Below are 27,523 nucleotides of genomic sequence, written 5' to 3'. Positions count from 1 at the left end.
TGCAGGTAAACAGTCTGTGGGGAGCAAAATAGGTGGAACACAATTGCCAAAATGCAATCTCGTAGTCCATCTGCTGTTGTCTCATGACGATGCAGCTTTCCATTAGTTTTGTTTTTATTTATCCGTATTTATATGCAGATTGCTGTTTAGAGATTAGTTATCTTTCAGCTCCACTTCCAGTCTTGTGTCTCAAGTTGCTTATTGGAGTGTAAACAATGACCAGTGCACAAAAGAGGCAGTTGTGGCTCAGATATCTGCTGGCTATCTGCTGTTGCTCTCAGTGGCTAAATTGTGGTTATACTGCTAGCTGATGGGTTCCAAGATTGCAGCAATGTCTAATGACAGTTTGGACATAGTGGACGTAAGTGTGTTGGAACTGAGTGCTAGTATGACTACAATAGGTGTATGGACAAAATCACCATATATAGATTTATATTCAGTCTACAAACTGATCTAACAGAATAACAGTCCCTCTCCACCTGTTTCAGCTCTTCCACGTGGTGTTGCCTCCACTGCACTAAAGTCAACTCAGTCCATAATGTGCTGTGTGAGGAGTGTGAGCGCCCTCGCTTGGAACTGATCAGCTCGAAAGCAGATGAATCTCAGCCTGCCACCATCACTGGTTTGTATTGTCTCTTGGTACATCTCACAGCTCCATATCCTCATCAGTCCACTACCCAATCCCACTTCCTGTATTCTACTACTTTCTAGTTTCCTCTGTGATTAAGAAACTGACTTAAAAGCAAATAAGTCCAAGACATATGCCTTTCACTTACTATTTCTGCTGTCACATTGGAGAAAGTTGTTAGGCTTGTTGAGTAGAAATAATTCATTATGTATTAATTAAATTATGAATTAAATTCAGTATATCATGACAGTTTCAGTGTTGTTTGTAATATAAATTTTGGCAGTAATTCCTGATTAGAACATTTAATGTGTATTGGTACTACTTTTATTTTAGGCCTAATTGCAGTCTCAACCATCAGTATATGTGTGAAAATGGGCCCCTTGGAGCGCTTTTTTGTTCAGACTCTAGAGGCTTCCTCCTATCACTCTCATGAAAGGCTATATCCACACTAATACATTTTCTTTTAAAAACACGTACACCCAGTGTCCACACTACTCTGACATACTACTGGAACCCAGTCTTACTGGTCTTACTTATGTCATTTGTGCAGTATTTTCTGTAACTAAGCAACCAACCGTAGCGAAGACAATCTGCTTCTTGTTTATATTGGTATGTGCATGCCCAGTGTATGTGAATGGTCATGGGATATACGTTTTCAGGCATGTTAGTATGGAAGGAGATCGTGTTTGTTTTATAATGAAAATGTATCATTGTGGATGTAGCGGCAGGCTTTTACTGTGAAACACCTGCAGGAAATGTTGAGTTTTATTAACAGCAAATTGAAATCAAGAACTTTTAAATAAAGTTGAGGACATGATTGTTGCTGATAATAATGCGAGTGGCATGAGGTGACATTTGTGTGTATTTGTGTGTGTGTGTGTGTGTGTGTGTGTGTGTGTGTGTGTGTGTGTGTGTTCCTCTTAGAGTGGCAGTGTAAGAGCTGCACCATGGTAAATGTAGCCAGCAGCATTTTGTGTGAAGTGTGTGAAAGACCTCGTTTGGCTACACGACCTCCGGTGACCCTGTCACACCCACCCATCACCCCCCCCAGACCACCAGCACCAGTACTGGGCATGCCTGGTGATCCTGACAGCCAGGTCAGTTAACTGTGTGTATGTGTGTGTGTGTGTGTGTGTGTGTGTGTGTGCGCGTGTGTGTGTGCGCGCGCGTGCGAGCTTGTTTGTTGCCATGCTAAAGGTATGGCTTTTTCTGTAGCACAAGATTTACAGTCATGGTTTAAACTGTTTTATCAGATATTGGATAGCTTGTTTTGCAATTTGGTAAAACATCCATGTCAACCAGAGCATGTGAGCGGAGCGGACCGGGTGAAAATTTCTACTCCTTGCCCGCAGACCTGTCACTTTGCACCGCTTGTCCACTCCGCTTGGTTCTGCGCATTCTTTGCTCCGCTCCGGTCCACTCCGTCATAAATTTTATCCCGCTCCACTCGCTCACCTCTCTGCTCAAAAAAAACTGCGTCATACTACCCTAACCTGTAGTGTGGGTGTGCGCAGGTGCAATGATGCATTCTGGGTGGGGCATGAGCGACTGGAGCAAAATTGGAGCGAGAGATAAGGCTCTGCTCCACCTTTTAAAAAAAATAGCCGCTCGTCGCTCAACACAAAATCCTTCCGCTTAGTTCCGCTCCAGCTCCGCTCCGCTCACATGCTCTGATGTCAGCACATTCTCACTCCGACTTTCTCACATATCAACATTTGGTCATGGACTTTCCACGCTGACATATGACATGCATGGTACCCAGGGTCAGTTTGCATACGGTCTCTTTCAAAATAAATGTATAACGTTGGTACAACACCACGAATTGCCGTTTTTTTATCTCAAAAACGATCACACGTGGTTATGTTTAGCCAATACACATGAGGTTGGGTTTAGGCAACAAAAGCACATAGTTGGGTTTAGGAAAAAAGAACTGGGTTTGGCTTTACAATCTCCCGGGAAGCAAACACTGGCCTCCCGGGTAAAAGTCAGTGACTGTTGGATCCATCCACCACCACTTCTGCCTGCCCTACTCAGACTTTTCACCCCTTAACTTATGATGTTGTCCAGCCACATTTCCCCCCTGACGTAACACAAGCTGCGTATCATGCGGATGTGAAAGGATGACTTTTCGTCAGTGTCTGATGCTGGAAGGAGGAGGTTGGCATCGGCAGAGCCGAGTGTGATGATAGAGGAGCTCAGACAGGAAATCAAATCGTTTCGCCTGTCTCCCGCTGAGGCCGTGCTCTTGGGGCCTGGTGGGGGGGCCTCTCGCTCGCCTCTCTGATGCCCCGGTCTGGCCTCACCCCTCAGTGCAATAGCCTATATATTATCAATTATTATTCTTATGAAGGTCATTATCATGATATATTGGTTTATATTATGTTATGTTATGCATTGTCTTATATCATAGTGTATTATTATATTGTATCATATCATATGATGTTACATTTTATTATATTCTGTTGTATTATCGTGTTATATTACAGCATAATGTGTTATATTAGGTCGTAATATATTATTTTAGCTTACATTATTATGTTACATTATATTAGGTTAAATTATATTACATTATATTATATGAAGATATGCCGTATTGTATTGCATGTATGTGTGTATATATACAGTACAGGCCAAAAGTTTGGACACACCTTCTCATTCAATGCATTTTCTTTATTTTCATGACTATTTACATTGTAGATTCTCACTGAAGGCATCAAAACTATGAATGAACACATGTGGAGTTATGTACTTAACAAAAAAAGGTGAAATAACTGAAAACATGTTTTATGTTCTAGTTTCTTCAAAATAGCCACCCTTTGCTCTGATTACTGCTTTGCACACTCTTGGCATTCTCTCGATGAGCTTCAAGAGGTAGTCACCTGAAATGGTTTCCACTTCACAGGTGTGCCTTATCAGGGTTAATTAGTGGAATTTCTTGCTTTATCAATGGGGTTGGGACCATCAGTTGTGTTGTGCAGAAGTCAGGTTAATACACAGCCGACAGCCCTATTGGACAACTGTTAAAATTCATATTATGGCAAGAACCAATCAGCTAACTAAAGAAAAACGAGTGGCCATCATTACTTTAAGAAATGAAGGTCAGTCAGTCCGGAAAATTGCAAAAACTTCAAATGTGTCCCCAAGTGGAGTCGCAAAAACCATCAAGCGCTACAACGAAACTGGCACACATGAGGACCGACCCAGGAAAGGAAGACCAAGAGTCACCTCTGCTTCTGAGGATAAGTTCATCCGAGTCACCAGCCTCAGAAATCGCAAGTTAACAGCAGCTCAGATCAGAGACCAGATGAATGCCACACAGAGTTCTAGCAGCAGACCCATCTCTAGAACAACTGTTAAGAGGAGACTGCGCAAATCAGGCCTTCATGGTCAAATAGCTGCTAGGAAACCACTGCTAAGGAGAGGCAACAAGCAGAAGAGATTTATTTGGGCCAAGAAACACAAGGAATGGACATTAGACCAGTGGAAATCTGTGCTTTGGTCTGATGAGTCCAAATTTGAGATCTTTGGTTCCAACCGCCGTGTCTTTGTGAGACGCAGAAAAGGTGAACGGATGGATTCCACATGCCAGGAGGAGGTGTGATGGTGTGGGGGTGTTTTGCTGGTGACACTGTTGGGGATTTATTCAAAATTGAAGGCACACTGAACCAGCATGGCTACCACAGCATCCTGCAGCGACATGCCATCCCATCCGGTTTGCGTTTAGTTGGACGATCATTTATTTTTCAACAGGACAATGACCCCAAACACACCTCCAGGCTGTGTAAGGGCTATTTGACCAAGAAGGAGAGTGATGGAGTGCTGCAGCAGATGACCTGGCCTCCACAGTCACCGGACCTGAACCCAATCGAGATGGTTTGGGGTGAGCTGGACCGCAGAGTGAAGGCAAAGGGGCCAACAAGTGCTAAAGACCTCTGGGAACTCCTTCAAGACTGTTGGAAAACCATTTCAGGTGACTACCTCTTGAAGCTCATGGAGAGAATGCCAAGAGTGTGCAAAGCAGTAATCAGAGCAAAGGGTGACTATTTTGAAGAAACTAGAACATAAAACATGTTTTCAGTTATTTCACCTTTTTTTGTTAAGTACATAACTCCACATGTGTTCATTCATAGTTTTGATGCCTTCAGTGAGAATCTACAATGTAAATAGTCATGAAAATAAAGAAAACGCATTGAATGAGAAGGTGTGTCCAAACTTTTGGCCTGTACTGTATATATATATATATATATATGTGTGTGTGTGTGTGTGTGTGTGTGTGTGTGTGTATATATATATTTACCCAGCTGACCAATCACAATGGAGGGGTGGGATAAATACCACAAAGACCAATCCTTGGCCACATCCTAAATGTAAAAGTGTTCAACAACAACAATGGAGGAAAATTTAGGACTGCTGGCCACCCGACAGGGGCGTCCTCTTTGCTACAGCCTTCCCTTCATCCAGAGCAAGAACTGTGCCTCGTACCCACATTTTTACATTTACAGCTGGAAAAAAACTCTTTGGTGAACGCATGGCCAGTGGTGTTGTGGTAGTTGATGAGACAGGTGTACTACTGGGTAGATGGGTATGAGGAGGAAGGATATACTCTCCTATATATTACAATGCTTTTCTGGCTGATAGGCGGGTATACTGTTAATGGAAAGAAAAAGAGGTGAGTAAACTTTGTATACCTGTTTATACCCTCCACTACACCACTGTGATCAGCCTTATGAAAATAATAACAATGTTCAATCAACCAATCGATCAGAAAGTGTCAGCTTTTATGCACACACAAGACTGAACGCATGATCCCTTTTAGGCGTAGATAATAATGTTATGAATTTTTATACTTAGTGACTCTCTCTCTCTCTCCTCTCTCTCTCTCTCTCTCTCTCTCGCTCTCTCTCTCTGTGTTTACTCTCTTTGTCTCTGCCCAGTGGGTTTGCCAGTTCTGTACCTATCTGAACTACTCTCCTGCCACAGTGTGTGAGATGTGTGACCTAGCTCGTCCAGAACCCGCACCTCTGCCTGTGAAGCTCCGCCCCCCCTCCCCTGTCAGACGGGTCCCTGCCCTGCCAATCAAACCCAAAGAGCCTGCTCCCGAAGACCTGGACTCCTGGAGGCAGAGGCTGATGAAGGAGGAGGGACTGAAGCTGATTCAGCTGATCAGAGCAAGTTGCCTTCATCACCTACCACTGATCTTGGATCTAGACAATATTTTATCCCTGTATTCTAGTGTATCTGTCCTTTGTGTCTGTGACAGGATGGGGAGAAGAAAGGAGTGAGTCCAGAGGAGGTGTACACGAGTATGAGGGTAGCAGGAGACAGCAGCATCCTGCCATGCAAGTGGTTAAAGACTGAGCTTCCTCTGCTGTTAGACCAGATCAGGATGCTGGTGGGAACATCTTCCCTTAAGTCTGTTTCTGACAGCACCACAACAGAGCGCAGAGTCAGTATGCTTCTCTCAGTACAGTTAAAGTCCTGTAAATCCTGACAAAACACACCTTTATGTTTCTCTGACTGTAACTGTCAGGAGTGTTTTCTGTTAATTAAAAGGTTATTGACTTTCCTCTAACACAGAGCAGGTCATGTGAAGCTCCTGCTGAGGATGCTGGGAAAGAGATCAACCCTGAAGAAACTGAAAGTGTTGTCCAGTTGTCCAGAGCAGAGGCCAAGCAGGCCTGGCTGACAGCAGGGGGTGACACTGAGAGAGCTGCCAGACAAGCGCTGAGAGACAGACTCGCCAAGGTGACATATACAGCATTTCTCCATAATGTTCAGAGATGCACAATAATATTCTGTTAGCCTTCCTTTTGTCTACACTCTCAGAAATCAAGGTACTAAGTAAAACCACTAAATGTAAATGGTAAATGGACTTGCACTTGTATACTTCCTGTCTAGTCTTCTAACTACTCAAAGCGCTTTTTACACTACAAGTCACATTTTTTAACCGGTTCAGTAACCAGAGCTAGTCTGATGGAGAAGGGGTGAGAGAGGTTCTGCAAAGAACTATTCTATGGTGTTGTGGTTCCATCCATCAAGACCATCTCTGGGGATTCTCTCCAGAATCTTTCCACCTTCTAAGGATTCTAACAAAAACCCACCCAGGGGAGAACCTGAAAATAGTAATTGACTACACTACCTGTAGTTCATTCTCACTTTTTGTGGTTATAGTGGGATTTTTCATGAAATCACTGCTACTACAGACTTTATCATTTAAATGGTGCAGTAGGGTTGGGAGCTGAAACTTGGTTCCCAAATGGAGTCATCAAAATCAAAGTACCAGGTACCCTAAAAATGTAGCATTGTATAGCACCAAATGATGGCAAATATGAGTTAAATGAATTGATTAAGAGGATTCCAGATACATTGATATTTGGTATTTTAGGGTGAGGCTCCTAAAATTCATGCTTTCAACAGAAGGGGTTCTTGATGAAGTCTTTAAGCTGAAAACACACTGTCACGCGGCGTGTTTAGTGGCAGGCATCAAGTGCCGCCTCAAGCACATACTGGACGTGTCGTGCTACAACTGATCAACAGACGATGTGAAGATTTTACTACTTTTACTGAGAGATCTATACCTCTTCCACCTCTGCATTAGCTTAAAAACATGTGTGGACACACTAATTAAACTTGATTTCTCACCTGAAGAGTCGATCTCCAGAGCTATGACTCACCCAGCAATATCTTTTTGGCCATTATCTTTGTAATGATGGGAGTGTGGTTCGTGTAGCTCGAGATATTACTCAACCTTAACAATGAGTTTTTCCTTATCAATTCTTCATCACATGCGAGACAGCAAGAGCAACAGGGTTCTTTTTATTCATCAGTGGTAAGGAGAGGAGTCAAGCTGCCATAGGAGCAGAGAAAAAGAGCTGCTGCTCGAGCTGGTATGCACAAGCAAAGTGTGAGTCAGGGAAAAATGTTTAAGAAATGTGAAATTGTTTTTAATTCTGGGCAACAAGGCTGGAAATAGGGGAGGGCATGAGATGCCATGCCGATGCGTCTTCAAAAAGAGGTTCTTGAGAAGCAAATGGGTCTCGGTAGAACCTCAGTCCTTCATGATGAACCCATTTGGAAATTAGACTTCTATGAGTGTGCAGAGATGATAGATGATATCATTCTTTCTTCACCCCACCCTCTCAGATAAAGGAGCTGTATTCACTGGGCTTCAGTGATGAGACTCGCTGTCATGAGGTTTTGAAGCAGAGTGGTGGTGAGGTGAGAGGGGCCCTAGCCCTACTGCAGCGGCCCCTCCTGGAGCCCTTCCACAAGCGCATTTGGAGTGACAAGCCTGAGCCTCCTGTAGACATCCATCACCCTGACAAACAGGTGAGAGCAAGCAGATACATCAGGCCTGGATCTACTCACAGCTCACAATACTCAAATAACTGCATTCTGTTATGAGTCTGCTGGTTTTTTGATATTTATGAACTCTCTTTACTGGCTCATCTTGCCCCTTCATCATGTCATGGTAATGCAAAAGAGTTCTCCACATAGAAAAGAATATAATACTTTACTGCTGTCAACACAGTCGATAGGAATTTGCCTTAGTGAAGCTCTTAAAAAAGACAGAAAGACACTCATAAGTTTATTAAATATGTAAAATAAGACAAGCAAAGACAGTTATCACAGTTTAGATTTGAAACATACCTAATGTGATTAAGATCAAGTCAAGTCCTGAAGTGCTTTGTGCTACTACATTCATTTTAGAGTGCTTGTTGCTTTGTGCAGCTACCTACCTATTTTGAGAGGAGTCAACCATCACTGCCGCCGTGTCTTACACCTGATACATGTAGCATACATGGAGGAGATGGAGTGAGGTCACAGCCAATGGGTCTCATTCATGAAACATGAACAGAACAAATTTGTGTGTAAACTGTTTGCAGAAGGAAATTTACGTGTATTTAGACATTAATCAATATGTTAGTAGCTCCGATCTTTTTGTAGGTACTAACAAAATCTACACCTGCTTCTGACTGCTCGTAGTGCTTGTGTAAATAAGGAATGCACATAAATATTCCTTGTACTTATTAGAAATAACAATTTTAATTTGTATTGTGTTCTGTTATTTTCACAATACACAGATGCCTTTGAAACATGTAAGTTAAACATGACAAAACATTAGAAATATAACACATTTAGCTAAATCGGCAATTATCAGATTTAAGCTTCAGATTAGGTTTCTTAGGTTTCTTCTATGGGTTATTTAAATTGACTTAATACATGTGTTTTCTACATTTCTGGCATCCCATTCCCACTTGATTCAATCAAGGGAGAGAACTCCACAAATATATCATCTGTTTGAGTGGTGAAACTGTGAGAGGCACACTTCTGAGCAAACACTAAGCTATCAGTGATGGCTGTCAGAATGTGTGATGATTTAACACTTAATATAACACAAACATCACCTAACCTTTGTTTTGTTTTTTGTCTTCATCAGGTTTCATATCAAACCATTTTCATTTAACTTTTTGGATGGTTCTTACAACAGAGGACACGTTATCTGTCCCTGTCACACCACTACTAACAGAAGAAAACATTTTATTTTTTGTTTCTCAACTCCACTTCACCTAAACTCACTTCCATCTCAGCGTTGGAAAAGATTTTTTTTTCATCTCTGTCTTTCGTTCTCGGGTTGACAGGATGCACCTGTCCATAGTAATTATCACCCCCATAAATGGTGGTCACTGGCTATTCATGTGTGCAATGTATGCTAATTACTTTCTAACAGGAGGTTACCATCAATTTACAACTGATTGACATTCGTGAACATTCACACATTGTCCACCTCGTCGCAGTCCTCTCTGCTCTTCTCACCCACACTTGAGCACCCATTCTGGGATACACAGTGTCAGCCTGCCCGGCCTGGTGTTTAGGTGTGGGTGAGAGGAGCGGAGAGGACTGGCAGTGGTAATGTATAGTTACCTGGGCTTCATCAATCAAATTACGCATTACTGCCCAACACTGATTATAACTATTTAATAAGAAAGTAGTATTTGGTTATAGCAAAAAAATAAAAATCAACTTCAGGTTGCACCCTCCGCTCGGAAAATTAAACAGTCTTAAAACTGCGGTCCTGAAACTGCAGCCTCCGGTACTGCAGCTTTACCTTACTCGATTTTGTGGCTCCGTGTGAACGGAGATCGTTTCAATAACGTCATCATATAAACGTGGAAGTTTTCTAAAACACAAATTCCAAATGATATAGTGAATTCAGCTGAGTTGGCCAAAAACACAAAGAAGTCTGAGGAACCATAAACAGGAAAACACAAAAATATGCTCAGGTGTGATACAAAAAACATTTTCTGTTTTAAGAATGTGTGTCAGTCTGAAACTTCTATGATTACAGAAACATGTTGTTGAACTCAAAAAGGAGTGTTAAAGCTGTTTCCTAGAAAACCTAAAGTAGAAGTCTGATTCAGAGGACGATGACTTCTCTATGTTTTACTGTTATAGGTGCACTAAGTAGTCCAAATTCCATCACCCACTGCAGGCAGTATTCCTGTTGGGCACAGACAAAATAAGACAGAGGCTGTCACTGAGTGTACACAGAGGGTTATAGTGAAAAGGCCTCCCCATGTCCCAAAAGCTCACCCATTTTATCAAGCCTCTGAAAATTAAGAAAACTTTGGCTCAAAACACATACAGTAACTACTTGAAAACGGAAGGAGATGGACTGCCTGCCATCTAGCTCCTGCTCATACAACTGTTTGTGCTTCTCAAAGTCACGGATCCTTCCTTGGTATAGGACTGGTCCTTCCGAGGAAGGATCATAGAGAGGCTAGGCAAGACTACTTTGTAGCATTTGGTGAACACACATTTGAGCAAGATAGTGAGTGCCCAGGTGTGCGTCATTAACCCTCTGGGGTCTGAGGCGGTTTCATATTGCAGTGAAAATTTTGGTACTCTCTAATGTTGCACAATTTGAACAAATGAAAGCAGTATTTTCAGAGTCATATTACTTTCAAGGAGAATGTATTTCTGGATTATACTTAAAAAAAATCAAAATATACCAGGTAGGCTAAATGAAACTTTAGTAAAAAGCAGTGACCTTACCCATCGTAACACATTTTTTGGGTCACTTGAGGTGACTGATCAGCTCCACTGATTTGGACAGTTTAAGGCTTATCTAAAAATGTACTTTAAAACTTCAGTTAAAAGCCTAGTTCCAATTTAATGCCCAGTTCCTTCCTAGCCCAGTGTGGCTACATATTTTGACAAATAAAGGCCTGTCTCAATTACACACCTGGTGTGGTTGCCAAGCAGTTCATTTTTGCAGAAGTTCTTTGGATGTATAAAACTAGGTTGTTGGCTACCCACTTGAGCTAATGTGAGTCAGTTGCTTTGATCACGCATACAAATATAAATGCTTAATCTTTTGTCAGTATGGAGATACTACACATTGTTAGCTCTCTATAATTCAGTCGTTCAGTTCATTTTACTGAGGCCATGAGCACTAAAGAAAAATGCACTCAGATTTACTGGCATGGTAAATAAGAGACACAAAAATAGGTGGTGACTCCCAACTTTTCAAATTATGTGTCCATTCCTCAATTACCCTGTGAGTTATTCATATTCCTTTAGTCTGTAAGGGTCCTCAGATCAAAAGAATCAAAAGGGTTTTTCATAAAAATATATACAAGTTGAGAGTATTGTTTTAATTGGTTAAAATGGTGTTGTGTCAGTATGCCGGGTGCCGTTATCATAGGGTGCTGTAAAATGAGTGTCATAACTCTCTCTCTCTCTCTCTGATGCGCTGTCTCTTGGAGCTAGATCAAATTAATGATTCATAATTGATATGTTATCTAAAGCCTCATTTTTATTTAGTAATATTCATACTGGTTTAAATAAACAATTTGACTGCATTTCCCCATGTGTACTGAGCAAAGGTTTTGTGTGAAAGGAATTAAAGGCCTGTCCTATATAGATCCCAAATATAGGCCTGTTGAGTTCAGTGATTTAAGCAAATAAATGGATAGCGTCCTTGAAATTCAGCCATTTAAGGATCCTTCCTTGACATTGAGAAACACCTTGTGAGTATTGCACAGGTTTGAAATATGTTAACTCTGTATCATAGTAAAACATAACAAGCTAATTTTCAAGTTTCAAACTAATTTTATATTAAAATGTTTCTAAAGGTATTTGTCACAAGTACAGAAATTTATGGTTGTACCAAATGATTAAGTATGCAAGATGATGTGGTGTGGTAGGCATAATGCTGTACACTAGGAGGCTTAGAAAAGACTTAAGTCTGACACCCTCTCACATCTAAAGACAGTGAGTTGTTAGTCACACGCTATGAGATTTGGAGAGGCTGGGGATCTTTCTAGATCACTGTTTACAAAAAAATAGTTTGCTAAAATTAGATTGCTTTTGAGATTATTTCCTGTCCTGCTCCTGATGGAAAATATTACACCAAACTCTCTACGAAACATGACATATTAACAATTCTTGTGTGTATGCAAAATCACATAACTCTAGTAACAGAAGATAAAAGGCGTCATATGTGGACAGTTTTCTTGTCAATTCAGCATCAGTGTAATCCATAAAGATAAACTGTATTTACGTACAAACTTTATATTCTGGACTCTGTTGCATCAAATTGCCACCAACCTCCAGTAGTTAACTGCGCTATTTTAGTGGGAGGAGACTGTGGGAATGAGAGGAGAACTGTTTCGAAAATGAAAATTCCTCACTAAAATAAGCGGTGGTTGGTGGATTAGCTACATACTGAATTAAACACTGACTCTTATTCCACAGCTCCACCAGTTTCTCCTCCTTTTCCACTGCCCCAAGTGGACAAAAAAAATCAATGGATGCAGTTCTGAAGAGCAGACTTGTGGATTCTCTTTCTAGTCTTCCGACGACCCAAAGCACTTTTACACTACATGTCACATTCAACCATTCATGCACACATTCACACACTGGTGGCCAAGGCTACCATACATGGTGCCACCTCCTACTCAGTAACCATTAACAGGCACTCACACAACGATGGAACAGCCATCGGGAGCAATTTAGGGTTCAGTATCTTGCCCAAAGTGGATTGGATTCGAACCGATGATCTTCCTATTAGTGTACGAACCACTCTACCTAAGCCCCACGGCCTCTATAGCCTGGGATAGCTGGTACAATGTGTCTGATCTGGTTATATTCTTATACACAATAGTTTTCTTCTCTTTCAGCGCATATGTCGGAGGTTACTAGCAGTGTACGATCTCCCCAGCTGGGGTCGCTGTGAGCTGGCACTCTCACTGCTTCAAGAACACAGTGCCCCTTACTCACTGGAGGATGTAGTGCAAGCTGTTCGAGAATCCCATGACAGAGAGTTTATCAAGAGAGTGCTGGCTAAAGAGTGTCCCATCTGCCTCTCTGTCTTCCCCCACAGCAAGGTACTGACACAGGTGGTTGTTGTGTCCACCCTATTTTATGCACAATTCAGTTTGTGCATTTAAACATGTTTGAAGTTTGACTGGCGCTCTTTTTATTATATTGTCTTGTAACCTTATCTTCTGCAGAATGGAACCTGACTGAAGAAATAGCGCCACCTATTCCTCAACCAAAATCCCAATATATGCATAGCACTGATGGATTGCTTTTTTGTTTTTGCCTATTTTCCTGAAAATGTTTTTAAAATTTGCACTACATTTGGACGGAAACCCGACCAGTCATTGTTTATGTAAGTTCTGCAGAGTTGAGGCTATCTTAATTCAATGTCGCCCTCTCTCTCTTCACAGATGCAGTCTCTGACGTCATGTCAGTGTTCTGTGTGCTGTGGCTGTTTCCAGCAGCACTTCACTATTGCTGTAAGGGACAAACATATTAGAGACATGGTGTGTCCAGTCTGCTGGGAGCCTGACATCAACGACCCTGAACACCTCAACAGCTACTTCTCCACCCTGGACATCCAGGTAGGAAAAGAGATGGACCAAGGGAGAAATGATGAAGGATAACATGTAGACTACTGCTGCCTGGTTACTTGAAGTAAATGTATTTGTACCTTCCACATAACTAACTGCAGGCTGTGTCTCTAATGTGGGCAGGTAATTCTCCAGCAGAGTGAGGTTATATCCACCTGTATGGTGTATCACAGCTAATATGATAACTCCCTTTATTGTGCCCTACCTGAGTCAGCACTGTCAAGACAGTTTGCTATTGGTTGGCATTCACTAAGTTTACCTAAGCTGAACTGTACAGGAAAAGTTAAGGCTTACTTTACTGCAAATCTGCTCTATTGGAATGAATTGATTTCAGTCTATAGTAAATGCTGTTATAAATGCTAGTGTGACCAGGGGTTTGGCCAGTGTGAAATTTTTCAAACCAGTTTGATATTTTGCCAAACATCAGACCAGACCAGTATACCAAATTTTACCAGGTGTCGCACTTGACTCAGCAGCCACTCCTGAGTGGAACATAATAGGCCCGTTTCCACTGAAGAATTTTCTGGTACTATTTGGGGGGCAGGAACTTTACAGGAATGTCCTCTTGCTCGGCCCTTTCAACTGCTGTGTCTCCACTGAGAGGGCGGAGTAGGAGGAAAGTTCCTGTAAAGTTATTGGGCTCTGGATGTGACGTAATCGTTGCGCGACCGTTTTGACCGGGGCGACGTGGCAAAGAAACAAACAAAGAAGAAGAACAACAAAGAAGAAGAAGCAGAAGTACGAAGCAGAAGTAAGAAGAAGAAAGCAGACATAAGAAAGACGATTAACAACATGGAAGGAGCTGAGGTGGTTGCTGGGTTTCTGGCGTGTCTCTTCGTTTATATGGCGGCGGAAGCTATATGAACAAGCTAACCCTCGTCTGCTGAGTTTTAAAAATGCCGGCTATTTAGTCACTTTCTGTTGACGTCACATCCTGCCTTGAGTATATCCAATCAGCACCAAGTAAACCCCAAGCCCCAGCCAGGAGTTTTTCGGGGCCGTTCTGAGTACCTACCCCGAGGCCGGGACTTGTTTAGCACCTGTAAAAGTTCTGGAACTCTGTCATTCGGGGGTGGTTGCTGCGGTGGAGACCTGCACCAATGGCCCCGGCCCTGTAAAATTACCCCGAAGTTCCTGTGGTGGAAACGGGCCTTATGACACCGTGTCCCAACAGCAAAAAAGTGTGATCGCCTGACATCAGAACTGTCTGTCCACACTAAACCCATTAAATATGCATTTCTCTCAAGTAATGTAAACAAACCATGTCGCTAACTGTGCGCTGGAGATCAGACGTAACCACTTAAAATATGGGTGATAGTTTTACAGATAACACACGTTTTATATTGTGATATTTACCAGAAATGACATACAATACGGTGGTGTGGTGGTTAGCACTCTCGCCTCACAGCAAGAGGGTTGTCGGTTCGATCCCGGGCGTGGGAGCCCTTCTGTGCAGAGTTTGCATGTTCTCCCCGTGTCAGCGTGGGTTCTCTCCGGGCACTCCGGCTTCCTCCCACAGTCCAAAGACATGCAGATTGGGGACTAGGTTAATTGATAACTCTAAATTGTCCGTAGGTGTGAATGTGAGCGTGAATGGTTGTTTGTCTCTATGTGTCAGCCCTGCGATAGTCTGGCGACCTGTCCAGGGTGTACCCTGCCTCTCGCCTGATGTCAGCTGGGATAGGCTCCAGCCCCCCCGTGACCCTCAAGAGGATGAAGCGGTTAGAAGATGAATGAATGAATGAATGAATGACATACAATACAGCCAGCAGCAAGTAGCCTAGGTTGTTAGTAGCAACGGTCATTTACCAGAAACTTTCAGCTCCCTGGTAACCCCCCCCCCCCCCCCAACCCCCCACCCCACACTGCTAGCCTCCACCTTATTTTTTTGTTGTGAAATAAGACAGTGTTGTGTAGATAATTCCTCATTTCAACTTCGTAATTCCGCCGTTCCTCCTCCATTGCAGCGCTTTTAAAGCAAGCGACAGAAAAACAAACATGGTGTCCAACATAAGTTTTGCTCAAAATGGTCAGTTAAGACATCTTGTTTGCCAATATCAAATCCCAAATGTTGTCATATTGGTGCAGTTTTAGTTTTCTTGAGAGACTAACTGTGCCATGTCACCTCTCGTCATCGCAAAGACACATGACATGACATGTTCAAGTAAACCAAAAGAGCATGACTGCTCTGCCCCTTCCACCTTGACTGAAATTTGATCTCCTTCATGTTGCCATGCTCGGCTCACAGACTGTCAGACACTAATGGCTCTGTTAGTTCATTTATAAACATATTAATCAAGTTGTAATATTGCTTATTATTAATGCAATATGAGTTGGATTTAGTGCCTTGACACCATCAGCACAGGTCGCTGATGTAGGCTACTTTTTAATTGGCCAGACAAATGCCAGCTCAGCCAGTTTTTGTGTTTAAGCTGGTTCACCAGACTAGTGTGATAAAACTCAAAATCAACCCCAATTCTAGTGTGACAAAGCTGTTTTCAGTACTATAAGTATTTCACTGCTTTAAAGATTGTGTTTTCATAAATCTGCATTGTCTGTGCTGTAGAGAGATTGACAAAGTCAATCAGTCTTTTGTATTCTTCAGTAAAAATAATTTGAGTGAAGATGAAATTTCTCACTGTAAATCAATAGCGTGATGACTTGCACTTTGCCAAAAATACACTTAATATCTTTTATTAAATTCCCTCACTGTCTTCACCACATGTATTGTGAGTTTAGTCAGACATGAATGGAAACTGCAATTTGACTTGATGGCGGAAGCATACAACTGGTGGTAATTCCAGTTGATCATGAAACTTCCACAATGTTTATTCCATGTGACAGAGACAAAAGGAGATTTGTGTGCAACACACCTCTCAATCAGAGCTAAAAACAAAACAAAACAAATGGTCAGGTCCTGCCTGTGGTGATTTTTTTCTTTTTTTAAAGCTCAGCAGTGGGTGACACATACATTTGTTGCATACACATGTTGTACAGTTACAGCAGGTGGAGCATATCAGTAATGTTTAACAGATTGTTGCATCAGTAATATCTCATCTCATCTACATACAGAGTATAATGCAGAGCTCGTTTGGATCTGTGTGTAGATATTTAAGTTATTGGTAAGTCTAATATATAGTTTATGGCTAAAGGACTCCTTTGTTTTCTTTATAATGTGTACCATGATTATGTATTATCATAGCAACCCACAATACACTGTAACCCCAATTCGCTTAATTTTTTTTTTTTTTTTGAAAACAGCTTGCACTCAAAACTTTTTGTTTAGTACAATACCATAACATTTATTCGGTGTCTGGTGTACATTGGTGTCACATTACCCTTGTCTGACAGGAATTTTATGTCAGTTTAACATTACTTTTTGTTTTTGTTTGAGCATTTAATTCTATATCATATGAACATGAAAACATTGAGTATGCATTTTTAACAATTTCTTATTTTAATTTTGTTTAACTGTAAAAAATATATTTTGCCAAGCTAGCTTAGGCTCCTTGATTGCTAAAATATGAGATGAGAGAGATGAAAGAGATGAAATCTGAACCATGAGGTGCTCTTTATTTCACCTCAGCACAACTTTTTAGCCCCTATTTAGCCCCATCAAGCCACAATATGTTAAGTGCACAATGATAGTGTTGTTTATTGGCCTTAAATTAATAAGGCGAAATCAGCTTTATAAATTTTGGTCAAATTAACTCAAAACTCAAAAATTCTTGACCTAACATAAAATCAGTACATCAAGCTCACAAGGGATGAGTTTTTGTGTCAAGTGAACATAAAGTTTTTGTCATTTGACAATCCGGGGCATTTACATTAAAACTTTGTGTCATTGATCCATTGGGGTTTACAGTGTACAGTCATCATAATTTTATTTGCACATAAATGAACAACCCATTCTATTATTACGTCTGGACTTCCAGAGAAAATTCCTAAAATAAGACTGGTGATTTTTAGTTGTTGTTTTGATGTTTTCGCTACTGAAAACATCAAATAAGGTCTTAAAGTCACCAGCAAATGCTTTGCACAGTACATCGTATTTATTCTGACATGGAGATATGGAAGCAACATGACATGACTCATGATTCATAGGTTACATTTAAAAACCCAGAAAAGTTCAAAATAGGGCAGCAGATGCTGAGATATTCTGACTTTCAGCCGCTTCAACGAGACAAACTGCAAAAACACCAGATCTTACACCACCCATAATACATCTTGATAGGTCTTTCATTGAATGCTTGGCGTCTGCTAAATACCCACAACCTTCAAACTCCACACCAGTGTTTTGTAACACAGGTTTTCAGATATAAATTTGAAATCTCAGAGCCTAGGCTGAGATAACCCTGATGACATTAATATGACATTATCAGGGTTATTTTCATCTGGCAAAGCTGCTCCAGAGACACAGAAAACAAACACTAAGTAGTGCTAACCTTGTCGAGTATCTGAGCATCATGTGTAAAATTGGTGTAGTGTCCCTTGTAAAGGATCACACCTGTGTTTATATGTCTCAAATACTACAAATTACTTCAACATTTATATGCTGCTTGGATTCTTGCTGCCTAGTGATATCTGAGTTGTCTTATTATATTTTGTGCTTCAGCTAAGAGAGTGTCTGGAGCCAGAAGTCTATGAGCTGTTCCATAAGAAGCTGACAGAGCAGGCTCTAATCAAGGACCCCAAGTTCCTCTGGTGCTGTCATGTGAGTACACTAGGAGGCAGTCTTGGTTTTGTCAACAAAAATGATGGTGAACAAATCTTGTAGAATACAGTTTGGAGATTCAGTACTATCAAAATTGTATTTGGTAACGTTTATAAAAAATAACTTTTTGTTATATTTGCTGAACATTCACATCCTACATCCAAACACACCCTTTTTCCACCAACGTGAAGCTGGTTTTAGTCCAGTTCCTACACCTAATTTCTAACCATTCAGAGCATTTCAACCAAAAATAAATTGGTTCAAAAGATCAACTGATTCTCAACTAGAACCAAAGAAATTGTAGGTTTTCCCTGACCTGAAGTATGAATCATGATGACCTCAGTGAGGGTGTCATTTTCTATAGGTCGGACAGTATGGATGGAGTCTTGCCCATAACAGTCTTCTACATCTTCTTATTGTTAATAGTTGGTCCACGCTTCTTTTTTTGGATTAAAAATATCCATAATAACAGAATAAAATATTACAGGAAATCAATACAATACACCATTTTGCTATTACTGTTTATTTCTGTTGTGCATTGTGCAATGCACTCCTTGAATTATACACCTTGATTACAATGGTTCCACTCAAAGCTGGTGAAAACACAGGCTGGTTCAGTAGATAGTACCAATGTTCCAAGTGTCCTGAAAGTTACCGGTTCTAGGACAGAGCCAAGTTGGTGGAAAAGGGGTAACAGTATTACATGAGATGATCTGTAAAAAAATCCACTGTGGCTGTTGGAAAACCAGTCAGAGCCAAGGAGTCTCTAATGCATGTTTAATTGGTAGCAAAAAGTATTGTTTAATGTAGTGAAAGCACCAACATTAGATCAGCCTATAGTAATCAATACATTAAAACAGGTCTTTTTTACAGTATCTGTTGTCCATAACTGATTTATACTGTATGAAAAGTTCTGAGCCATCTGAAGGCAGAAGGACACGTGGATAAATCTGCAGCCTCTGAGCCTCTGGAGTCACACCACAGTACTGTTACATTACACATGACCATCCATTGTGTTTACCTTCATTGAATCACATGCAAATGACACCAGGCAGCTAGTAAATAACCACACACACTTCTACACACATCATACTAGTGGGCTATGACTCAGTATTGTGACAGTTTAAGCGGGAGACGTTGGATTACCAGAGCTCACTAATCCTCTGTGTTACAGCCTCATTTCATGTTGTATTCTTCAGATGCACAACAGTGCAAACACTGCTGTCTCTTCACTTTATGATGTGACATCAAATAGGAACCTAAGTAATGACACTGTGCATATTTGTCACACTCAGTGTCATTTTACTTACTTTGCAATTAGTTCAGTAAAATCCATGTACTGATATTTTACATTCTAATCATTTGCTTTCAATGTAAGAAAAATTGTGTATCCAATACATCTCATCTTTAAATCAGCACTAAACTCAACTCTCTCCTCTTCTCTATATTCCTCCTCCTCGACTCTTCCTTCCTCTCCTCTCCTCTCGTTTCCCTTCCTCTCATCTCTTCTTTTTTCCTATCAAACTGTTTCCTAATCTGTCTTTTGATTCCTCTCATCCTGTTTCCTATCCTGTCTTTTTGAACTGTCCTGTTTCCTGTCTTCTCCTCTTTTTTCCTCTCCTCTCCACAGTGCTCATATGGGTTCATCTATGATGGAGATCAGCTTAAAGTCACCTGTTTCCAGTGTCGCAACAGTTTCTGTGCTCAGTGTAAAAAGCCTGTAAGTATTCAGAGTTTGTCTCTTTATTGTGTTGGTGTCTCTCTTCATGTTTTGTACCTGCTGTGTTTGGTCTGTCACAACTCATATTGATTTGGCCTTTTTTGTTGAATTTGGGAGGAAAATGTTTTTTTCTCCACAGAATGAAGAAACCAAAAATGGCAAACATTGTTGATAAATTGAAATAAACAGGGAATTTAACAACAGCAAAGCCAGATCAAAACATATGTTTATAATCTCTCACATAACCCGTGCAGTGTAATTCAAATCTCATTTATCCAGTCATATGCTCAGTACTTCACAGACACATGCATTCCCCTCAGCCCTTTCTGACCAGGACTGCAGTGAAACTTATCTATGATTTCAATTTTAATCATGTTGAAAATGACCTGCTCTCAATATAGCATACACTTCAACTGTTACAGATTTTTGGTAACACTTATTTGGATAGTCCACCTGCAGATAGTTCATTGAGTATTTGTAACATTTCAACAGTTTATCAGTTGAGATTAAACATTTCCCCTGTTTGGCTTTATTCTGTAGATATTTATCAGTAGAGTATATGTGACAATTTATGACATATTCTCAAAAATTCATGACATTTTAGTCATGTTTTCTATATGTTTTTAATCTTTAAACTTATTCAGTGAGTGAATTCATGTACCAGAAATTGGAATTAAATGTGACAGGTTGTATAAAAATTCAATTTAGACATTTTTTTTCTACAACTAAAAATCATTTCTGCACACTTACAATCTGTCATTTCTCCAGCAGTGTTTGACAGGTTTAAGGAGTGATTAACAAGCACACATTTACTGTCAATAATTTGATAAGCGACGTCACTCTATTTATGCTCTTAAAAACTTTGACACCACAAATAACTAATCTGAGACAACTAGGATTTGTACCCAGGTTCATTTTAAACTCTGACTTATCTATCTCACTGTTAAGAAGCAAAAACTTACTTAATTAAAGCCTGAATTCTTTCTTAGTCTGCAACATGTTAGTCTGGAGGTTTAAACTTGTGTCCTGTCACAGAGCTGGTGATTGAAACTAAACTTTCATCTCTGTCAGAGAAATCTGATCTGAGTTCAGACTGTTTATTTACAGCACAGCTACACTCACAGATAACTGAGCCTCCTACCTGCCTGACAAACAGCATCAACCCATAAACCTTTTCAAGACAGTCCGGATCTGGACGGAGTCCTGTATTAATCAGCTGTGAGGTCCGGCGGCTGGTGGCTGCTTGCTCCACTGCTATTCAGCAGCTAACAAGCAGAGCTAACTGCTAACAGCCACAGCTGCAACTGACAAACTCCACAAATCCATTCAGCAGCTCTCCCATCGGTAGTCAGACACACACAGCTGATTATTTACTGCTAATTACAACTCACAACTCGCACCAATTGCTAATGCTGTTCCACTGTGAGTGTTTTTGCTGGCTAGGGAAACATCCTGGCGCAGTGTATTTACTGGAGTTTGCCAGCCTGTTGCTCATGTTGCATTTGAAGATAATTACAAGCACAGGTGTTCTCAGCGTTCAATGTCTGATATCCCACCACTAACGTTTTTGTCACATCTCATTTCATCAATGAAAATGAAACATCGATTTCTCCTTAGTTTTTGTTATTAAGATCTATTTTTAGCTCGTCGTTGTCTTGTTTTTGACATGGACGAAAGGTTGTTGACAAAACATTTTCATCATAGTTTTCATCAACAAAATTAGCACTGACCTATAGAGCAATGAGCTGATAAGCCTTTCCATACTAACTAAGTAGCTGCAAATGATCCATAAACTATCTGTTGGTAAGTCAGTGCTCCCACTGTTCCTCCTAACTGGGGGCATGCTGACTGACATCCACTGTATGTAATACACTGACTGTGGACGAGTACCTCATACAATCCTTCTTCGAAAAATCGAAACTATCCCTTCAATGGACAAAGTGCCTTATACATTTGATTCTTATTCACACACACCAAACCAGCTTCTGAGTCACAGCTTCCCCCTGAAGCTAGGATTTATTGCTGGTCAGTTGTATTTTATTAGTTTTGGCTAGGTGTACCAAATACAGTGGCAACTGTGTGATTGTCACCCAGAGGGTTCTGTTGTTCTCTTCCATCTGTTGGAGAAATACATGTCCACTTAATTCACCTCCTCCATTTATCTTAAGAGTACCTGGGATGAGATGTAGGAGAGGAAGATTCAGTATGTAGCAGACATCAGCTGATGACTTATATCAATGTTTTGCTCTGTTAGATGCGTAGCAGCAGGATAGACAGTTAAGTTCAAACTTAGACACTTAATGATTCAAATACCTCAATCCTTGGCTCATCTTTCAACATCTTCTTCGTATCTTTGTACATGTGACGCAGGAATCACATGTCTTGAAAGCTGGAGACTTAATGAGTACTTGCAACTCCACTTTTACTCTGCTGTGAGACTCGACCTGAGTCTTTAAAGCAGAAAGCTGAGACTTGACTTCAATTTGCATAAATATTGAAAAATGTGCTGTGTGAAATTTTACCTTGTGAAGCCCTGCCAAACTGTTGTGAAAAAATAATAACATAACCACCTTTAGTTGCAGGTGCTGGCACCAGAATAAAATGAATTAGGTTTTCATTGTGCACTTGATTAGCCTATACACATAAAGGAATAGCTTCATAGTTTCCCCTCCTCTCTGATGCACAAATAATTTATTAATGTGCTGATACCTTCGTTTAGTTATTTAAACACCTCCTTTTTGTTTTTGTTAAATATTTAAGATTGTTATCAATACATTTTCATTCATCCATTGTGCTAAGTATTCAAAATGTCTAGTTTCCATGCCAGCCTTCTTGTGTTGAAAAAGACTACTGTGCAAGGAATTTGTGATAAAAAAAAAAAATCTCATACATTGTTTTTGTATAAATTCTCTGACAGCTTAATGAGAAATAATCTTAACTCCTGCAAAGACAGTTTTATATTTAAGTAGTCTGTCTGTTTCCAGTGCATAGCAGTTTATAATTCTTGTAAACACACAGCCAGGACAGTGAGTATCACATAATCCTCAGATTAGTTAAATTCACCACAACATGCCTGTGTGCACCTCACTAATTATTAATTCATTAGCTTTCAGAGCTTTGGACTTAGTCTTTCTTTACATCATGTCTGATATACACCTTTGTGCTCATTGCTGTCATCTAATCTTTGTTATGTCATTAACAGATTACCAGTGTCAGTCTTTTGTTACTTTTCATCCTTCTTTTTTTCTATCCTTCTAAAATGTAAAAATAGAGGGAATTGAGCTTATGTTCAAAATTCAAACATGTTTTTCCTGTGATCTAAAAGGTGATTTGTAGGTGTGCATAGGCTGTACACAGAGCCTATGCCATTTCATGCGCAAGTGTCCTTTGCTGTTGTGAGCATTTATACCTGTGCAGTGGTGTGTCTGTGTCGCTGTGAGATTACACCTCCAAAACACTAGTTGGTGATGACGGTTCTGTACCACTGTGTTGAGTTTCTTTGAAGTGCTGTAAAGTTTGACCATAGACCTGAATAATACCTAGACACCTGGCCAAAGATAACACCTATTGATTCCAATGGATTTGCTTGCCGGGCAGCACACCAAAAAATGTTTCTTGTTTTTGGGTTTACATCCGTGGTATGCAGCTCAGAATATGCATAGAAGTGTTTCTCCCGCTGGTTCTGCTAGCAAGTTCCCGCTCGGTTCATAGACTTTACATTGTGATGTCACAGATTTTCAAATCACTTTTCTTGGCTTGAGGAAAGTTTTACAAATATAAAACTGTGATGACTCAAAAATGCAGAATAGCAAGAGTCATAATTTACCTTGTTTACAGGTTAAGGTGTCCTGTCTACAGTTTTACAGACGTCTCTTTTACAGTGGCGGTCTATAGAGAAAATGCTTTCTAGGTGGCGGGGGATTTTTTTTAGCTGCAGTACTGCAAGTGGCCACTGAGCAGCTTTCTTGGGGGCCTGAGATTGACTGATTCAACTATGACAAACATTGCATAAACTAGCCTAGCTACTCATGACTTATACTCAGAGAAATAAAACCCTTAATTGATATCGGCCTATATTTTATCTACAAGTGCAAGTCACACACTGAGTGAGCCGCCTGTTCATTACGCTGTTGGCAAAGCAGTAATGATTGTGCTAAGTGGCTAATGGGCATGTAGCTATGTTTCCGATGATATGTCATGTTTAGTCGACAAATGTTCGCCTGCAGAGTTTACATATCACCTTTGGTTTGTCCTTCACCTTCTCATAATGGTCCCATACTTCAGATTTCCTGCCCGACATATTATTAACTAGCCTGCATTATAACCACAAATACCAGCCCTGTAAATTAACGTGACTCCTGGCTGACCACTGAGCATGGCCACTCCATGTGTTTTACCTGTGAAATTAAATTCTACATGGTCCAGTCATATAGGTTTTGATTTATTCTGACAAGGCACAGCTTCTAACAGTTTGTTTGTTTGTTTGTTTGTTTGTTTGTGTGTTTGTTTGTTTTTCTGCGACTAAGCTACCAGTGAAGTCTTGCCAGCTTATGACCTTTCTGGTCGACTAACGTTTGGTTGACTACCAGGGGGTAGCCCTACAAAATTTGGCTCCATTATAACTCACAAGGTTCACTGTCAAAACAATTGCCTTATACTGGACACATTTTACCCATGTATACAACATGCTAACTTCATTAGCATATGCCTATGACATTAGGCCTATGACTAGCCCAGCGGCTAGCGGAGTTTACTCACAAAAAGCCAGGATAAATCACACAAAAAACTGAAAAAGCTATTTTGTGGTGGCTTTCTTTTCGTCACAATTTATTGTTTCTTATCTATTAAATTGAACTAAATAAAAGATTTGTTTCCACTGAGGAAAATGGATTTCATTTCACAAAAATTAACAGGAGTTCTGCATTGCGGCTACGGCTTAGGGTACGGCATAGGGTACATGTCTGTGCAGAGCCTACTCTGTATGGTGCAATTCAGCGCAGCAGAATAAACCCTGCTTGAGACAGTCAAAAAAATAGTTGTAAAAATTAACAACTCTCCACTAAATCCAAAAGTTACTGTGCTAGTGCTCAAATTTGTGATGTCATACATAGGGTATAAAGTCTGGAGCTTCTCCATAAAAAAATTACTGAGAAAGATGTTTTAGATGACACTGAAAGAACCCAGGGGAATGTTCTGTATATGGATAAATTTTATGTTTCAAAGCTGAGAACACCACATTGGAATAAAGCTTATTTTTGTATAAAAAAAAAAGAAAATAATCATTCTGTGGGTCCAAAAAATCAGTCTCCCAGTCACTGTCTGTGGAGCAGCTATTGATGACATCGCAAGTTTGAGACTCCCTTCTCTGGTTTCTGGCTTTGAGAGAGATTAACTCAGGTTCACAGATATTGACTGAACTTTCCTAGGCCATGGAAATAACGTTGAAATTCTTAATTTAGGTGGTGTTCCCTTTAAAAGCCTTGTGTATGTGCACATTCATCACCACTGTCATCATGGATGGACAGCACTGCACATTACACTTTAAAAATTCAAAGTTGTTTCATCATAAGAATATCACCAAATTTCAAGTTAACTGAACTAGTACTGAATAGTTTTGGTATAGTTATAATGTTAACCATAATGGGTCAACTCAACTGAAAATGTAGTTCCCTTTGAACTGCATATGTGTGTGTTGTGTCTGCAGTGGGAGTCTCAGCACGCAGGCCTGTCCTGTGAACAGTACCAGTCATGGAAGAGAGAGAATGATCCAGAGTATCAGAGACAGGGCCTGGCTGGATACCTCAGAGACAACGGCATCAGTAAGCGCACACATGTACACACACAGGCACACACGTACGCACACACAGATTTCCACAGTATTATTTACCAACAGCAGTTGTTGAGGGGAATAAGATATTTCATTTTAGCAATGGCTGCACAAATAATAGATTTGTGATCTATGTAAAACGAAACAGCATGTAGCAGCTGGCTGGTAGACAATGCTATTTTCTCTAGCCCAAATCTTATAGAATTAAGCATAATTGCAATGGCTGGTAAACTCAAAAGGCAGCACACCACCACAAGTATATATTTTCCCACACCCGACTTCATTAGGGCCTGATGGCAGTGCTAAGGCCCGTTGTAATGCAAGGAGTTATTCTGATTTTTATTTGTTTTTATTTGTGATATGGATCTCTTTCATGGGTGGGGCAAATTGGCTTGATAGTGCCCCTTAATAGTTTCCAGACTAAAAGCCCCCCGCTTTTGAATTGAACGCAGATGTAAGAAATTTGGTAAGTATATGGAACATCTCCACATGTACAAAAAGCCTCTTGGAGGCCACCCCTCAGAAAGTCAGTCTTGAATTTACTTTTAGTTTAGCTTTTTTTTTTTTTTTTTTTTTTTAAATTTTAGTGTGTTTTTTGCCATTTCCAAATGCTTAACTTAAAGAACACCTCCTAGAGAATTGATCAGACTGACTTTAAATTTGTTCAGTACAATTGTAAAACCTTTACAAAGTAGATAAAATGAAAAGTTGCTCAAATTTTGAATTTTCATGAAACAAGCTTGCTGTGTCAGCCATTTTGTGCTTTTTGCCATAAAAAAGGAGATTGCTGTAACTTGAGTAAGGTCCAGTCTGCGCTACATTATGCTATATTATTATGCTTGATAAGACCCTGGCCTGAGGACATCTACATGTAAATATTGAGTCAAAGTTCTTATGCCACCAATTGGGAACAGGTAGTAGGCCCTGTGTGACAAACAATCCATTTGCATGACATGCTGCACATGACATACAGCAACATAATGCATGTTTAGCATAATGCACATTTAGCACGTGTTCCACATAGTGGGCACTTCCAGGGCCATGCACCCCATGCTGAAAGTAACATCTAACTCATGCATGCAGTGTCTGACAGTAGTGGAAATGCATCCACCCATTCATTGCTGCTTGCAGCTTTATTCTCAAGCCCAGTTCAGACCAAAGATTCATGACGAGACAAGCTAGAACTTGCAACTATGTTCTTGAACGTTCTAAAAACCTGCTGATTCACAGCAATGCAACTAGATGAGTCAGTGTATCATCTCTATGCAACAACTCTGTACTTCTGTTCTGAATATAATTTGTAGCTTCTTAGAATATAAATGAGGATAGGGATAGTGAGATACTGGCCACAGCTGCATTTGTAGTATTGATGAAATGGCAGAAAATAAACAAAACAAGTATCAGATGGACTGTATTCATAATAAATATGACAGAATTATAGAAATAACTAGCACCAATTAATCAGTCGGTAAGAATGTGTGTGTGTGTGTTGGGGGGTATAAGCACATACAGAGGAGCAGCAGCGACCCACCGTCCGACACCGGCAGACTGTAAGGACTGAAACAGAGGGCTTGGCGGTGATGGAGCACCTGCCACACCAAGCAAACATTAACTGTAGAAACAGGTGACATGCTTTACATTCTAAAACCAGTTGCCAGTGATTTTACCAGCTGAGTTGGGGGCACCATCAGCCTGCTTGAGTCAAGCTCAGACT

The 27,523-nt window shown here is 40.4% G+C and overlaps 1 protein-coding gene across 3 annotated transcripts in view; it reads left to right on the top strand.

The window, feature by feature from the left end:
• Nucleotides 1-27,523, top strand: part of LOC125902783 (E3 ubiquitin-protein ligase RNF31) — a 65,275-nt gene that overhangs the window by 13,828 nt on the left and 23,924 nt on the right. For all 3 annotated transcript variants that reach the window (XR_007451184.1, XM_049599377.1, XM_049599378.1), the window contains exons 8-18: nt 489-622; nt 1,553-1,725; nt 5,563-5,796; nt 5,889-6,074; nt 6,206-6,373; nt 7,772-7,957; nt 12,814-13,020; nt 13,366-13,539; nt 18,164-18,262; nt 19,893-19,982; nt 25,687-25,801. Coding sequence is in view for 2 of the 3 variants with exons in the window: in XM_049599377.1 (XP_049455334.1) it covers nt 489-622; nt 1,553-1,725; nt 5,563-5,796; nt 5,889-6,074; nt 6,206-6,373; nt 7,772-7,957; nt 12,814-13,020; nt 13,366-13,539; nt 18,164-18,262; nt 19,893-19,982; nt 25,687-25,801 (1,766 nt within the window). In the remaining variant the exon portion in view is untranslated. The remainder of the gene's footprint in view (nt 1-488; nt 623-1,552; nt 1,726-5,562; nt 5,797-5,888; nt 6,075-6,205; nt 6,374-7,771; nt 7,958-12,813; nt 13,021-13,365; nt 13,540-18,163; nt 18,263-19,892; nt 19,983-25,686; nt 25,802-27,523) is intronic.

This window comes from Epinephelus fuscoguttatus, linkage group LG15, assembly GCF_011397635.1.
Source record: "Epinephelus fuscoguttatus linkage group LG15, E.fuscoguttatus.final_Chr_v1".
Classification (NCBI taxonomy): Eukaryota; Metazoa; Chordata; class Actinopteri; order Perciformes; family Serranidae; genus Epinephelus; species Epinephelus fuscoguttatus.
Note: the sequence above shows the minus strand (reverse complement) of the source record. Positions and strands in the feature narration are given on the sequence as shown.